This window comes from Triturus cristatus, chromosome 1_2 (assembly GCF_964204655.1).
Source record: "Triturus cristatus chromosome 1_2, aTriCri1.1, whole genome shotgun sequence".
In the NCBI taxonomy this organism is placed as follows: Eukaryota; Metazoa; Chordata; class Amphibia; order Caudata; family Salamandridae; genus Triturus; species Triturus cristatus.
In genome coordinates this window covers 187,554,788-187,571,506 of record NC_140580.1, presented here as the reverse complement: position 1 = coordinate 187,571,506, position 16,719 = coordinate 187,554,788, and the positions used below count along the sequence as shown (strand labels likewise).

Genomic DNA, 16,719 nt, shown 5'->3' with positions numbered 1-16,719 from the left:
TGAAAAGCAGCCACAAAATGATATGAGGTACCATATTAATATTATTGTGTCAACATTGAAAAAAATGTTTTGAAAGTGCAAAGAGAAGTACCCGCATTCTTGTGCTGCTCAGAGTGCCATTTGTAGTTTTGTGATGGGCCTACAGTAGTACCAGGAACATTCAAAGTTCTATTTTAAGGACCATAAACAACCTTATCAATGATGGTGCTCATTCACATTCCCAACTTTGCATCCTCTCTTGATTTGTCCTTGATGGTCTCTCTCACTGCTAATCCTCACTCCAGCTTCCAGAAGATGCAAAAAACATTTGTAGGAAACAACCAAGAGATGTAAACATTGGAATTCCCGTACATCTTCACCAAAAGAGGGTTTGGAGATGTGCGTTGCTCCTGCAATGTGTTAGCTTTTTCAGTTCAAAGACTGTCATAGGAGTTCTAGACTCATTTAGAAATGTGTTTCATTTCAGTATTTTAAAATTGTTCAACTTTAAAAACTTTTAATCATTTTTTAAATAATTCCTTATTGTGAAAACTATAGTCTCAAAACAATGAGATTTAAATATTTTACAACAATCTAAGTCACATTTTTAAGTAAACATCAGTTAATTTCTATACTATTCTTGGTGCTCCTTTACTTCTGGTTGCACAACAGAAATTATACGCTGGTTTATCATCAACATGCCACAAGAATTATTTCAGGAGTCAAGGAGCACAAACCCACTTTTTAGAGACAATCTGTTTAATAAATATGATTGTAAAAGCAATAAACGATAGCAATTGTACATTACACTACATTATCTTTAACAAAAAAATACATCGAAAAACTTGTTTTAAAATTAGCGGTTATTTCGATACTTTATGAAAACCTTTGACTTGCTTGCTATAAAAATAAGTTTGCTAATGTTGACCTTCATGGCGTTAGGTTTTAGGGAAATATCATACAACAGCTAGGATGTTCCTTTCTTTGTTTTAGATCAGAGGTGGCACACCTTGCACAGGGGTGTGTTGTAATTTCCCGTGCATGATTAACTACAGGACAAATAATGACTCGTCAAGAAGATGTGCACTTCTTCACAAATGTGACATACAATATCTTTAATTAAAAGTGTAAACACCTAAGATTGTTATCAGTGTATGTTCATTTGTGGCATTTTGGGGTTTTTTGTGCCGTTCCTCGAGTTTATGTGGGACAATGCATACGGAGAGGCATAAGATTAGCATCCTGTAGACAGAGCCTAACATCTTCTCTAGCATATATCCACAGTACAATTTGGTTACTTAGAAACAGAAAAGAGCAACGTGTTTACTGTTTCTCACAAACAGATATAATTTTTCCAACAGAAATGTCGACCTGCAGTGCTTCATTTGCGTGGGTGGTTGCATATGGTGGCCACTAGCACTCTGTTTTGAGAAATGTGACTTATTTTTCATCTAGAGTCTTTGACCCAGGGTAAGAGAGATAAATGGAGAAAAGGTAGGAAGAGAAATAGGAAATAGGAATAAAGTTAAAGGGAGAGAGCCTGGATGAAAAGGAACATGCAGGATTTAAGTAAAGCCATGGCTATGTGAGGGCAGCATGTGTGTGAAGAAAGAGGAATGAGGTGGAATTAAAAGTAAGAATCCTTAGTATCTAGAACCCCTGGAGTCTGCTGCACAGGCAGTGGGCACATAAGAGAAACTTTGAACCCTAGCAATAATTCTTTTTTTTTTTAACAAACTAAGCACTGTTGGTGTATACATCACTTTGATTTTGCTTGGCTTGTTTATCTATCAGACACATATCTTCTGGAAAAGAGCCATTATGCCCAATCCCTTTGTACAGGTATAAAGAAACTGAGGGAGTAAAATAACCACAAAAAGAAAGAATTACATATCTTTTTCCAAACACGTTCAGAAATGGACTATTTATACATACTGCACAGTATGATTTGTTGTGTTCCTTGTTTTTGTGTATTTGCACACTTTTTCAGTCCTTAAGATCCTTGACGTGACCACAGACAATTTAGTGATTGCATTATTTTCTGAAATAAACAACCTCAAGTTTTGCACCTTGAAACAGACCTTCAACATGTCACTGTGGTCACCACAGATCATGAATCGAACACTCTTAAAATGACTGACATTCTAATCACAGACATAAAGTTGAGAGGGAGCTCTCTAATTTCCTATAATGTTACAGAACAGAATTCATATAATGTGCCACAAGTTGGGCCCATGAGTAAAGAAAAACACCAGGTGGGCCCTGGCAGAAGCAAGAGTGCTTGATATTCACCTGTCCATATCCGAAGTTATCTACTTCGACCATTCATCCATTTCATCCTCACGTTCATACATTTCTCAGTACATTAAATGTGGTCACAATAGTATTGTTCATGAATCTTCGATTAACTATATTAACTAAGCAGTAACTGTAGTATGAATTGTGCTGCAGCAACATATTTAGCAAGTAATATCTCCACACTTTAGTATGTTGGGAAAATGCCACATGGTATTGTTTGAGTCACGCTGTACATTTTTATCACTACTTGGTGTATTAAAACCATTTATGTTTTTTTTCTTTACATTTTCATCAAGGGTCTGTAAGTATTTTATTTTGAAATGTTCAGTTGCATCTGTCAAATTAATTAAATTAATTAACTATTTTTTGTACACCTTTCGTCTGTGGGTTTGATCTATTGTATGGACATATTGCCTATCAGTAAAATACATATGTGTAGGAAGTCTAGTCTGTTTTGCTGAATACTTTAATTCCCTGAATACTTCCTCACTCATTTAACCTACTCAGGGTCCCTCGTCCGTAGTTTTGTCAGTTGCATCTGTCATACACAGCAAATGAGCAAAAGAAAAAAAACTGAAAAATTGCCCCTCAGAATCAGTACTCAAGGGGAGAATTTTTCATGTTGGAAGCAACGGATTAAAGAAAATAAAGAAGTCTAATCAGTAATATTTAACACATATGTCTAATTAAGTATTTCTGTAATAGGACAATTGGGTTCTTCCCAAGGGAATCTCAAAAGAAGCACGAAATATGTGAACAATGCTTCCAATGGGAATCCTTTACACGAAAATGAATGATTCCCTGGGAACCATTGATTATTAAGGGGATTTTTTTAATTAAGGCAATTTTTTCAAATTTGGGTGACATATTTGAAACTTCATGCAAGTTTTTGTGAGAGAATATTTTACACACAAAACATTTGCTGTGAGTTACTCCTGTAGTACTCCCGAATATCAGGATAAAACCAGGGTTAAGCCGAAAGTACTTCGGAGAACTCCTGGCAGGGCCGGACTGACCACCGGGCGTTTTGGCATGCTTCTGAGCTGGGGGCTGATTTCGTTGATGGAGACCTGCGTGTGCTGAACGAAATTCGTTTTGCTTTGTTAATTTCGAAACACACGCAGGTCTCCATCAACGAAATAAGCCCCCACCTCAGTGACATCAGCCCCCAGCTCGGCAGCATGCCAAAACGCCCGGTAGCCAGTCCAGCCCTGACTCCTGGAATTTATGAGTAAACTAGGAGTACTACAAAATTAAGTCACACCTACTTATATACCAATATTTTTCAATCGGGCCCTATATGTTTTGACACCCAGAAAACAATATGTCATGAAAAAATCCTGCCAAGTTGATACAGATGCTTTTAATACTTGTGTACTTCCTCTAAAAAAGTGACCTGCTGATGTCGATAGGAGAAAGGGAGATTGGCCTAACGCTGTCAGTAAGCTGTTCTGCTATGTTTCTTTTGCTGCGGTTATACTACCGGACAGCACTGTAGTTAACTAAACATACTTCTTTGTATCTGAATAGACCCAGAGTGACTTCCTGGTACTCTTGATTATCAAAATTGTCAGTAAATGATTGAGAGAACTGCATGTCACCTCATTGTGGTTTATATTTTACTTGCTCTATAATATCAAGAATATATATATATCTCCAGGCCACCGAAATTATGAGATTTCCATGTAATTATGGTTTTGCTGCATTTGCCACAAACCCATCAGCTTCTGTATAATTTGAACATTTTAACAACAACAAAAAACATTTTGTTTCTTACTCAAACAATCAGAAAAGTTCCTTAAAATGCTACTACACCTACTGCTGCAAGATGGCAGGTGTTTTGTCATGCAGAGGCAGGTCACCATTCAGTTGCTAATTGCTGTATTTAGGGGTTAAAGTGAAATTGAAATTACTATGTGTTAAGATGTGAAAAAAACATTTTATAAAGTAATACTGTCTCAAAATGTGCCACCTTACACGGCATAATTTGCCTTTTCTTGTCGCATAATTTAGTCAATCCTAGCACTTAATTTTGTCTTCCTCAGCCACAAAGTGTGGAAGATGAGAGGACTTTTTCATTCAGAATCTCATTTTGGTGTCCCCTCCTTGTTTGCAAACCCTAAATCTATATAAATAGGTTATTTCTTTAACAAAAGAGAGAAACGTCTATTTTAACACGTTGTATGGCTAAAAGCTACATAACATTTTGAATTCTGGAAAAAAATTAACGAGGGCAATGATTTTTTTCAGATAGTGGATGAATGAAATACAGTAATGCAAATATAATTTTTACAAGATATTTGGAACAATGGTTCGTGTCTTAAAAGGAAGTAATGAAACATATTTTAAAAACAATGTCCGGTCACGACAAACAGGGACCCATGCCTTTAGTCTTTTCTCTTATACCATCGTGGCACTATAGAGCTGGAATTTGCACATATGACCCCTGCTTTCATACCATGGGAGCCTATTGTAGTATAATTTCATGTACTGCAAAAAAAGATTTCCATTTACGGCTTCAGCAGGAGCGAACCTGGCTGTTCGTTTTTGATATTCCCAAGAATAATGAACAGCGTGAAGTCAGGGACGTGCTTAAAATGAATACAGTAGAAAAATCTAGATCCGGCCGTCTTGTTAAGATGTTTGACTTATCGTATAGGAACTGTGCAGGGAGAAAAACTCGGTTAATGTTTTATTCACTTTCAACGTGTGGCTCAATACGAGCTAAAGCTACCCCTGTCTGACTGTGAGAAACATTTCAAAAACTTTTCCAACAAGACGGGGACTTTTCCTTTCAAATTCGCTGGATCCAATGATGATGTGTAGGTATTTTCTTTGAACGTTCACAGAAAAAGACATGCGCGATAGAAGTCTTGTGGTTTAGGAGGCTAGATAAAGATGTTCCTTTTACCGATCCTTTCACAGACACAATTTACAGAAGAAAATACAGATATCTTGTGAAGTTCTATATCCCCAACGTTTTCATGACTGCTTGGAATGCACTGAAAATTGCTAGCATGAAAAAAACTCATTGCCACTTCCAATGATTCTAGTGGTTTAACTTATTTCACATGCCAAGAATATCTCAAAAGCATGCAAATTCTTGGCCTGCACGATTATGGATCTTCTACAAACACAACTGATCTGAAAAAAGTTGGAGGCAGAGAGTATTTCGAAAAACCAAGATTCTGTACAATGAATGCTTTTCCCAGCGCCTGGGCCTCAGCGTCCCCCTGCACAGGTTTAAAGCTGCAACCCCTCTCTTTGAAGTATTGAAACGTCCACATTCTTTAAATGTTTTTTTGTCGTCCTTAGATCAAACATTTACATAGGTCGGGATCTCTTTTGTGCTTTGCTTCTCAGCCACTATGGAAATATTTCCTGCAAATTAAAAAAAAAAAGTTATTTGGATTTGCATATCATGACAGAGGCAGCAATGACTGTTTGATGCTCATTAAACACAATGAAGAGGGACATTTTAGAATTGAGGATTGAATAAATGGTGTGCTTTCACCAGAGAACATTAGGTTTACTGTTCTTTCCCCTCATTTCTTAGGAAATCTAGCCAAAATGACCACAAGTTGTTTGGTTAGTGTAGATGGAAATGGGAAGTCGCAAATACGTTTCCCTTGCTATCTCAAATGTTACTCTGTAATCCATCTTTCACCAAGCATGGGGAAATATTTGCTCCTTATATGGGCATTTCAGAGCCCCCTGATGGTGACTCCCTAAATAGTACCTTGTATTGCTGTGTACTGGATTTTGGTTTGATGGGAAGAGTATTGTTTCTATTAAAAATTAGCAATGAACTAAATTGGGCACCTTTTCACGCAGCTCTACTCTATGTGACCATGCAAAAACGTATAAGGTCTGAGCTTTTTATAGAAACATAATATAATTAAAATATGGAACCTTAGAGCCTCATTTCTGGCATTTTGATGTAGGGCAGTGCAGCGAGGCGCCTTGCTGCGCTGCCCTATGCTGAGGGCAAAGGGCAGGAAGTCACCATATTTATAGCACCAACGTAGGAACCCTTACATAATGGGTGCCTCCGTGGCAGGCAGGATTGTTTTTGTGCAGGGAGGAGCTCCTTCCTGCACAAAAACAATGCAAAGAGGTGTTTTTCTCTTTCTATGTATTGTATTGTAATTGCATTTATATAGAGCTTACTGCCCCTGATCATGCGTTGTAGCGCTTTTTCGCCGGGTAGCATGCTACTCCGGAACCCATGAAGGATTAGTGGTGAATTAGTACAGTGAAATATGAAAGTAGTTTGACTGGTGGATATGTTAGTCAGTTATTTGGATTGAGAGGGATAGAAGAGGTAAAAATGTTTGCATTTATATAGCGCTTGCTACCCCTGATGGGGTGTAGAAGCGCCTTTTTGGCGAGTAGCATGCTACTCCGGAACCCATAAAGGATTAGTGGTGAATTAGTATAGTGAAATATGAAAGTAATTTGACTGGTGGATATGTTAGTCAGTTATTTGGATTGAGAGGGATAGAAGAGGTAAAAAGGTTTGCATTTATATAGCGCTTGCTACCCCTGATGGGGTGTAGAAGCGCTTTTTTGGCGAGTAGCATGCTACTCCGGAACCCATAAAGGATTAGTGGTGAATTAGTATAGTGAAATATGAAAGTAATTTGAGTGGTGGATATGTTAGTCAATTATTTGGATGTTGGTTGTTGTTGTAATTATGTTCATAATAACAGTGTGACAACTTTATTTTATAGTACAAATTGCAAAAACCTACAACAATGTATAATAAATATGCGACACACATTGTTATATAGGTTGCCAGTTCTCAAGCACCAGTGACATTCTCTCAGCACTGGCCGGAAGGCATTCAAACCGGACAGGCATAATCCACATACAAGTAAATGTCTCAGTCAATGTCAGTGTTTCACATGGAATGTGAATGATCAATTGAAAGACAAAGTTTTTTTTGTAATCACTTTTTTTTTGCTGTAGTGGTGGGTGGGATGCACAGCCCATGCTAAGTCTCAGCCAATTAAGGGTGCTTGCAGGTAAAAAGTTATCAACTAATGGGGCACATATTTGGATGCAAGATTTTTATATTCATCATGGGTGGCAGTGGACTGGTCAGACCTTAGATTAATCTCATTAAAGATACCTTAAGCCTGTAATAGAGAGAGTTTAAATTCCAAAGGATGGAGCTTTGGGTTTATGAGGTTCTCACAAAAAACTATTTATTTTCAGCTAGTTGGATGCAAGTTGGTTCAAGAAGACTGGCTAAAGTGGCTGGTCAGCTTGCAGTCGAGGCAGATCTTGGTGCTGTATTTGAGGACCCTGAAATTAAGTTGTTTATCTTCAATGAACAAAGTCTTGAAGAATGCAGCACACATGGAAAGCGGAAACAATGAGCAGAAATAAACATATTTCTCCTCGTTATGCCACACCTCGGGAGGCATAAGGATTTGGTGCTTCCCCAGGTTTACATCTCTTTGTAAATGTTGGGCAGTATCAAATTCCATGGGTGTTGCGTGGGAAAATCCATTACAATGCCTATGGACTGCCTCCTGAGCTCAGAGGAGGTGGCACACTGAACTGCGCTCCATCGCCTTACTCATGATTTATGAGGCCACTCAAAGCCACATCTTTATGTGGAGCAAACGTGACGCAGGGCTCTCATAAATAAGCCCCTTACATCAGTGGCAAAACAATAGCCCCCACAGTCCCGGTGGTGTGTGGGGGGGTCAAAAATTTAGGGGGCTCTCTCTGGCACTTTGTACTGGTGGAGGGCTCCTGGCCTGACAGCACCTGACTGGATCTGGAGAGGGGGGGGGTCCCACCATGTATATTGCGAGGGGCTCCCTCAAGTTTCTTTACGCCACTGCCTTACATTTTAAGACATTGTTGGTTAACAGTGAATTTATCGGCTGGATTGGCTATGTAATTAGCCATTCTTTCCACTTTCAAGAGATTACATTTTAGTTAAGCTCACTGGTTTATCTAATTTACATACTTAATACAGCTGTGCAGCCCTGCATGCAACAGTCCTTTCACAGTAGAGAGGTCAGCTAGATGAAGCATTTCATTCCATGAAAAGACGCACTTTTAGTGTGTATTTGAATATAGTATGGTTTCTTGAACACTAAAATAGGGGGTGAGGGACACTTAGACACAAGCTTCTCCTGCCAAATTGCCCGATTTTTGCATTGACAATGTTGAATGCTCAACATGTCTAAGGATGACGTTCAAGTATTCTTGAGACAAGACTTTTATGGATTTTGGCAACAAAGCACAAACATTTGAATTAAACTATATGTGGGGCCAATGGAGGCTACTTAATGCCAAGAACAGATGGCGGTCTCTTGGAGAAGGCATAGATTAGCCTGACTTGATAGTTTATTTTGGACTCAAAGTGACATTTTTATTACTTTTGCTTTAAAGTTGAATATGTCTATCTAGCAATTTCTTTCATTAGGGAAAATATGATTATACAGGAACAGTGACAAATAGGCACAACTGATTTCAGCATTCTATTTATTTCAGAATGCACATGCATACCACCTCTGTCAATGAATCAGATAACATGGCACATCATGTACACAATTCAAATTTCAATTTGTTGGTGTGATTGACCATATTAGCCTGGCCCTGCATGCATCACAAATGTATGCAATCTGAAGAAATGAACATAATGTATTTATAACCACAATTAAGGTGTCCTCTACTGGAAAGTTGCATTCAATAGAAAACTATTTCCCACTCTGAACAGAAGAAAAAATGCGTTTCCAAGAAGAAACTATCTTTCTGGGTCATATTTATGCCATGTGAAAAGCCTAAACCCTAAACAACATATGGAAAAGAAATGCCTCTCAAATCCTAGAAATAACAAATATATGGCAAATAATGTATCCCATATACATTATTTCTCTAACTAAGTAAATACTTTGCTTCCTGCACATATTCTAGCAAGTATGGATTTGAGACAAAAGGCTATAATTATGGGAGATAATCACTAGTATCCTGTTACACAATTTCATGCATCATGAGACTCAGCGTGAAGCCACCTCGGATGTTTATGTATAGATACATACATGTGTTCATTGGCTTTTCCTTGTGGAATGTTTTCCTAGGCTTTAAAGCTTGTGTCCTAAGAACATAATAAAGGTTAGAGATAAATCATAACAGAAAAAACATGGTATGAGCCTGGGAGATGCCTCTAAGCTCACCTTGGAGAATTGTTGATAAAGTAAAGGTGCACGTTGTCTACTTAAGGCTAACACATTTCACTACCTATAGAAGTATCCAGTAGGATGGCAAGTGTTAGGGTGAAGCAATGTGAAAAGTTCTTGTCCATATCATACTAAGTGCTGTGGGGTTGAAATGGATGTGTGAAACTGTTTTCTGCATCCCGGTGGAACTGTAGTATTACAGAAAGGGCTGCAGACCCTTGTGTCCCCCTTCTGTAATAAGACAGGGGCAGCTCACATATAGTGCCAGTTCTATTTCAATGCACATCATATCATTTGCATGAGGGTATGGCCCCCATGTAAATGAGGGAACCTTATATGACTCTGCGTCCACACCGTACTATGGATGTGGGCGCACAGACAAAAAGGACGTCAGGAGGTATAGCGACTGTGCCCCACAAAGACGTGGTGCACAGTCAGCATATCGTTTTATGGCCCACCTTTGTAGGGAAGATAGGTGGTTCCATAACTCCCCCAGACATTTCCCTGTGGGTGGGTGTATTCACCTACTGCACATGTCTGCAGGGTAATCTCTGTCCCACCATTTGAATTGCAGGGTGGTGCCGCCCGCACTATGAAAGGCAAGTCAACAGCTTCAGTCAGACACTCTGTCTTTCACTAAAGTGTTGGCTCACAGACTATTTCCATAGCAAGATCACCAACATCTACAACAATTTCAACATCCAACCGACCACCCTCATCCCCGACAACCTCAACCAACCAGTGAACACCAGCCAAACCATCACCACCTGGTCACTGCTCATCACCGTCACCACCTCCGCCATCATGTCTTCCATCCACTCTGGGTTGCTCACTGATACCTGCTCCCATCACCTCTATAACCCCACAATTAAACCTATCAGCACATAACTCACCAGCATCCTCAACCCCTCTGTCGCCACAACAACCTTCCCGGACAGATGGAAACACGCAGACATCAGACCCCTCCTAAAGAAAGCCTCCGCTAACCCCAACTATCTCAAAAATGATCAGCCGAACTCCTTGCGTCCCTACCTGTCCAAATTTCTCGAGAAAGTCATCAACCAGCAGCTCACTATATTCCTGGAATAAAATCACCTACTGGATGCCTCTCAACCAGGAGTCCGTGCCAACCCCAGGACTCAGACCGCACTGATCACTGCCACTAATGACATCAGAACACTCCTCAACCATGGAGAAACCTTGGCCCTGATCCTCCTCGACCTCTCTGAAGCATTCAACACAGTCTCCCACAACACCCTCATCAACAGACTCCACAACATGTGCAAACAGCAAGACGTCCTCAAGTAGATCGCCTCCTTCCTCACAGGATGCACACAGAGCGTCTGACAGCCTCCCTTTACCTCCACACTCAAAGACATCATATGCAGTGTACCACAAGGATCATCCCTCAGCCTCACCCTGTTCAAAATCTACAGGACCACCCTTGCTGGCATCGTCAGATTCCACGCACTCAACATAATCGCCTAAGCAGATGACACTCAACTGATCCTCTCGCTCACGAGGACCCCTTGAAAGCCAAAAAAAGCTCCAGCAATGCCTTGACCAACGTAGCCGAAATAGATGAGAGACAACTGCCTCAAACTCAACTTTGACACAACTGAAGTGATTGTCTTCCTGAAAAGACACCTCCACATGGGACCAGAGCTGGTGGCCAGCAGAACTCGGACCGACACCCACACCAACCGACCATGCACACAATCTCGGCATCATTCTTGACAGCGAACTGACAATGAATCCACAAGTTAACGCAGTCACCTCCTCTTGGTTCCGCACACTTTGCATGCTCCACAGAATCTTCAGATGAATGCCAACAAACACCAGAAATACCATCACCCAGGCCCTCGTCACCAGCCACCTTGACTATGGCAACACCCTCTATGATGGCATCACCACCAAGCTCCTCAGAAGACTCTAGACCATATAAAATGCTGCAGCCAGACTCAGACTCATCCTGGAGCTTCCCAAACGAACACACATTGCCCCCCACCTGAGAGACGTTCACTGGCTCCTCATGCAGTAATGATGCCATTTCAAGATCCTCACTAACACCTACAAAGCCCTCCATGACCTAGGACCTGCCTACCTCAAACACCGACTGAACTTCCACCAACCCGGTAATCAGCTGCACTCCTCTTCACTTGCCCTCGCACACACTCCCTGCATCCGTCACAGCTACTCCTTCTCCTACATCGCTGCAAAGAACTTGAATAAGCTTACCCTCTAGCTCTGTGCATACCCTCACTGGCAGACTTCAAAAAGAGACTCAAGACATGGCTCTTCGATGGAGACACAGCACCCAGATACCCCTAGGGGTGACAGTGTTGCATTTTACAAAGGCTGATTGGATGACTGATTGGCCCCAGGGCAGGTTCAAGTTCACAGCTCCTTTGGGGGCAGCATATTGAAGCTAATAGGGTGCACTGTGCCTGCTTGCACCTGGGGCGCCTGTTTAAAGGTGTGGTGTGGCACAAACAGGGACTGTGACACCATAACATAAAACAAGATCTGGTTGTTGACAGAGATGGCTGCATGGTGGGTGTCCGAGGTGGAGCTCCAGATGAGGCACATTTACAGGAGGAAAACTGGAGTGTGGTCTTAAGAAATTGGGGGGAAATCTGGTTAAAAATTTGCACAAATTACCCTAATTTCATCGCTCAACATATTATAGAATATATAGACTTCTTCAAAGCAGGGACCCACATAAACTATTTGCTAGGCATTATTTTGATACAGAAACCATTTTTAAAATGAATTATAATAATGCACACTAGAAGCAATCAGTGAACTTATTAAGTGCAGTTCTTGAGCACCCGCAGCACTATATGTGCATTCAATGAAGGCCCACAAAGAAATATCTATGCCCATGGTTTGTGGGGTGCTTGGCTTCTTTTCTAAGATGTGGCCATTCCAACCATTTTGTGATAGACTGCTCCCACGAGGAACAGGAGTAGTATTGATTCTTACAAGGCAGGTCTCTGTCTAGAGTGTCATGGTGGATTAAAAAAACAATAGAATGTGGCCATGAGTGATCAACAGTGGCTGAGATGAATTCAAAGATTGCATCTATCATCATGTTGTTTGTTGCTGTATTAGCAGACTATCTCAAACTCTTCTGGAGCAATGCTATTGTCACCACAGAAGACTATCTGGGTAAGAGTGTTCCATTAAGTCATGGAAGTGCAGAGAAGCACCTGTCCTTATGGTGAATCTCTTGATATATGTTTGCAAAAGGTTATTCTAGTACAAAACTAATAGATGTCACTTGAGATGTTGTCACTGATGTCATTTAACTTCATGAGTGATGAAATATGTTAGGTTATAAGCAGGGCAGTGCAGGGGCGAATGCTACAGTTAGCTCAGTAAACTATAACTGTGAGATGTCAATTGTTTATGTTTTTAAATATAGATAAAACCTACTGGTGATCGCCAGTAGGTAGTTAAAGTTAGGACGATGTTTACATAGGAAAAGCATTTTTTGACTTGCCTATAACTTTGGCACCATTTGAAGAATCTTCACAAAAGTTTCCCCAAAAAGTGTCAAGTTGTTTTTTTTTTTGCCTGGAAACTTTGGGGTGAAACAAAAAAGTGAATTTCCCTAGGTAATTCCCATAGGGGTTTTGAAAATGACTACAGCCCAAACCACTGGACAGAACTGAGACTCACTCAGACATTCATGCACCCACTCACAGACTCATTCAGACACTCATGCACCCAGTCATTTACCCAATTAGACACTCATGAACCTACTCAGACTGTCTGAGAGCCCAATGAGACAGTTATGCACCCACAGACAGACCTACTCTAACACTCATAAACCCACTGAGACACACTCATACATGCACTTGTAGAGCAATTTCGATGCTGACGTACGCAGTGTGATGCACAGAATCACTTATATAGTTATGAATTTTTAATGTGCTGGAGTCTATTGGGTGTCTGCTTTTGTTTTGCATATTTGCGATTTATTCCTGAGTTTTGAAAAAATATATTTTTTTTAAAGAAAATTGACATTTTGGGGAATTAGGGTGGCTCTGAGAAGAGCCTTTGTGTTGATTATATATATATATATATATATAATATATATATATATATATATATATATATATATATATATATATATGACAACTACACATAAGTTTTAAGTCACTGAAAAACACTCTTATGCCTTGTCTGTGAATTGAACTCCATTACTTCTACTACAGATTCCATGCATGTTAAAACACACTTTGTTGTTGTAGAAGGAGCCCATAGTATGGTCTTTGAGGAATGCAAGAACTATTTTATTAATATTTTTCCTGGTTTTGTCAATCTGTGGACAGAACTTAATAGACCACTTCCATTTCTGCATTTGTAATATGTTGGAGTACACCAAGGCAGTGTGAGGGAAAAGTGTCATTAAATGTGCACAGTTATTCTTCATTAGGATTTCTAGTCCTTAACCAGTCAGTGTGCCTAAGTTATTTGCACCACAATAATGAGGTCAGTGTAACCCTCTGTGGCCAACCCAAGTAATGTCCACATTAGGCAAACTCAAGTCCCTGTCAATCCTACTCTTTCTAGCAGCCTCTCTAGCCCAAAAAACATAGCTGTGGCCCATAATCCACCCTCTAACCATTTTGAAGTGAAGCAGCAGGAGCAGACAGGAGAAAGCTGGAGCTGAATGAGACAGTTTTCAATATGAAAGTCAGTTAAAATAGAGGTGAGGTCCTGTTTTAATAAAAACATATTTCACTGGGAGCTCGGGTGGTAGGAAATTTGTGCTGGTGCGGTTATCCCAGACAGAAAGGAAAATGTGATTTTTTTAAGCTAAACTTAAGGTTTGCAGAGGATTCTGGGTAGGAAAAAATTGGGCGATCCACACTTGTCACACCTCCCTGGACTTCCCCGGGTGTCTAGTTGTCTGAAATGTCTGGGTTTGGTAGGTTTCCCTACATGGCTGCTGAGCCCCAGAACAAAAATGCAGGTGCCCCCTTTCAAAACCAAGTCTTTTTGTGATCGATAATGTTGATATCACCACCATATGTTTTGGGCCATCTCCTGTTGTGGGCATTAGGTCTACCTACACAAGTGAAGTACCATTTGTATCAGGAGACTTGGTGGAATGCTGGGTGGTTGGAATTTTGTGGGCTCCTGCAGATTCCAGAACTCTCCATCACAAAAATGTAAGGATAATTTGTTTTTTGACAAACGTTTGAGGTTTGCAAGGGATTCTGGGTTACAGAACCTGGTGAGAGCCACACCAGTCACCCCATTCTGTATACCCTTGAATGTCTAGTTTTTAAAAATGTACAGGTTTGCTTGATTTCCCTAGGTGCCGTCTGAACTAGGGCCCAAAATCCACAGGTAACATATTGCATGAAAAGGGTCAGTTTTCTGTGTAAAAAAGTGATGTGTCCATTTGCATTTTGGGCTGTTTCCTGTCACGGAAACTAAGCCTACCCACACAAGAGAGGTACCCTTTTTATCGGGAAATCTGGGGGAAAGCTGGGTGGGTGGAAATTTGTGGCTCCCTACAGATTCCAGAAACTTTCCATCACAGGAATTTGAGGAAAAAATTTTTCTTTTTACAAAGATTGACGTTTGAAAGGGATTCTGGGTAACAGAACCGGGAGAGAGCCACACTAGTCACCCCATCCTGGATTCCCCTGTGTCTCTAGATTTAAAAAAATTACAGGTTTGCTAGGTTTCCCAAGGTGCCATCTGAGCTATGGCCCAAAATCCACAGCTAGGCACATTGCAAAAAAGGGGTCAGTTTTCTGTGGAAAAATATGATGTCTCCATGTTGTGTTTTGGGCTGTTTCCTGTTGCGGGCACTAGGCCTACCCACACAAATGAGGTACCATTTTTATTGGGAGACTTAGGGGAATGCTGGGTGGGTGGAAGTTTGAGGCTCCCTGCAGACTCCAGAAGTATCCATCACAGAAATGCAAGGAAAATGTTTTATTTTTATTTTTACAAGGTTTGCAAGGGATTCTGGGTAATAGTCTGGGTAATATAATTTGGTGAGAGCCAAACAAGTCACCCCATCCTTGATTCCCCAGAGTTCCTAGTTTTCAAAACTTTACAGGTTTACTAGTTTTCTCTAAGTGCCGGCTGAGCTAGGGCCCAAAATCCACAGCTAGGTGCATTACAAAAAAGGGTGAGTTTTCTGTGGGAAAATGTGATGTGTCCATGTTGAGTTTTTGGGCCACTTCCTGCTGCGGGCACTAGGCCTACCCACACCAGTGAGGTACCACTTATATTGGCAAACTTGGAGGAATACTGGGTGGGTGGAAGTTTGTGGCTCCACATGGATTCCAGAACTTGCCATCACGGAAATGTGAGGAAATTGTTTTTTTGTTTTTTTACAAAGTTTGAGGTTTGCAAGAGATTTTAGGTAACAGAACCTGGTGAGAGCAACACAAGTCACCACATCCTGGATTTCCCTGATTGTATAGTTTTAAAAAATGTACAGGTTTGCTAGGTTTCTCTAGGTGCCGGGTGAGCTGGGGCTCTAAATACACAGCTAGGCACATTGAAAAAAAAGGGCAGTTTTCAGGAGAAAAATATGATGTGTCCATTTTGCATTTTGACCCATTTCCTGTTGTGGGCACCAGGCCTACCCACACAAGTGAGGTACATTTTTAATCAGGAGACTTAGGGAAATACATAATAGTAGCATAAGTGTTATCACCAGTTGCCATTCTATGCATTTCTGCCTGCCGAATGAAAGACAGCGTGTAAAAAAGAAGACATTTTGAAAAATGCCACTAATTCACATGCTAGTATGGCTACCCACAAATTCAGAGATTTGAAAATAACCATTGCTTCTAAACACCATAACTAGTTCCCATTTTGGAAATACATAGGTTTCCCTCATACCTATTTTTCACTTTTTATATCTCACCAAATAAATTGCTGTATACCCGGTACACAATGAACAAGTATTTGCAATGTAATCGGTTACGCCTTTGGGACCTTATATGTATTTAGCTATGCAGCACATTAGGCTGGGTGCTGAAACATCTACTGTTCTTTAACATGGAGGAAAAGCAAGCACCAAACTGCTTGACACGCCAGGTATGGGAACACATGGAGAGAAATATTGCCTTTCAGCAGGATATGGTATAGTCCAAAACTCTGTTTTTAATATAAAATCAGGGCCTTCGGTGGTCATATCACTGAAAATACATGATTTGAAAAAAATATTGTCTACGGGTGCTCGTGGAAGACAATTTCC

The 16,719-nt window shown here is 40.5% G+C and overlaps 1 protein-coding gene across 2 annotated transcripts in view; it reads right to left on the bottom strand.

Moving 5' to 3' along the window:
* Window positions 1-742: 742 nt before the first annotated feature.
* LOC146867033 (VPS10 domain-containing receptor SorCS1-like) overlaps window positions 743-16,719 on the bottom strand; it is a 3,068,338-nt gene continuing 3,052,361 nt past the window's right edge. For both annotated transcript variants that reach the window (XM_085603449.1, XM_085603451.1), the window contains one exon: window positions 743-5,658. In XM_085603449.1, coding sequence (XP_085459575.1) covers window positions 5,644-5,658 — 15 coding nt within the window. In that variant the 3' untranslated portion in view covers window positions 743-5,643. The remainder of the gene's footprint in view (window positions 5,659-16,719) is intronic.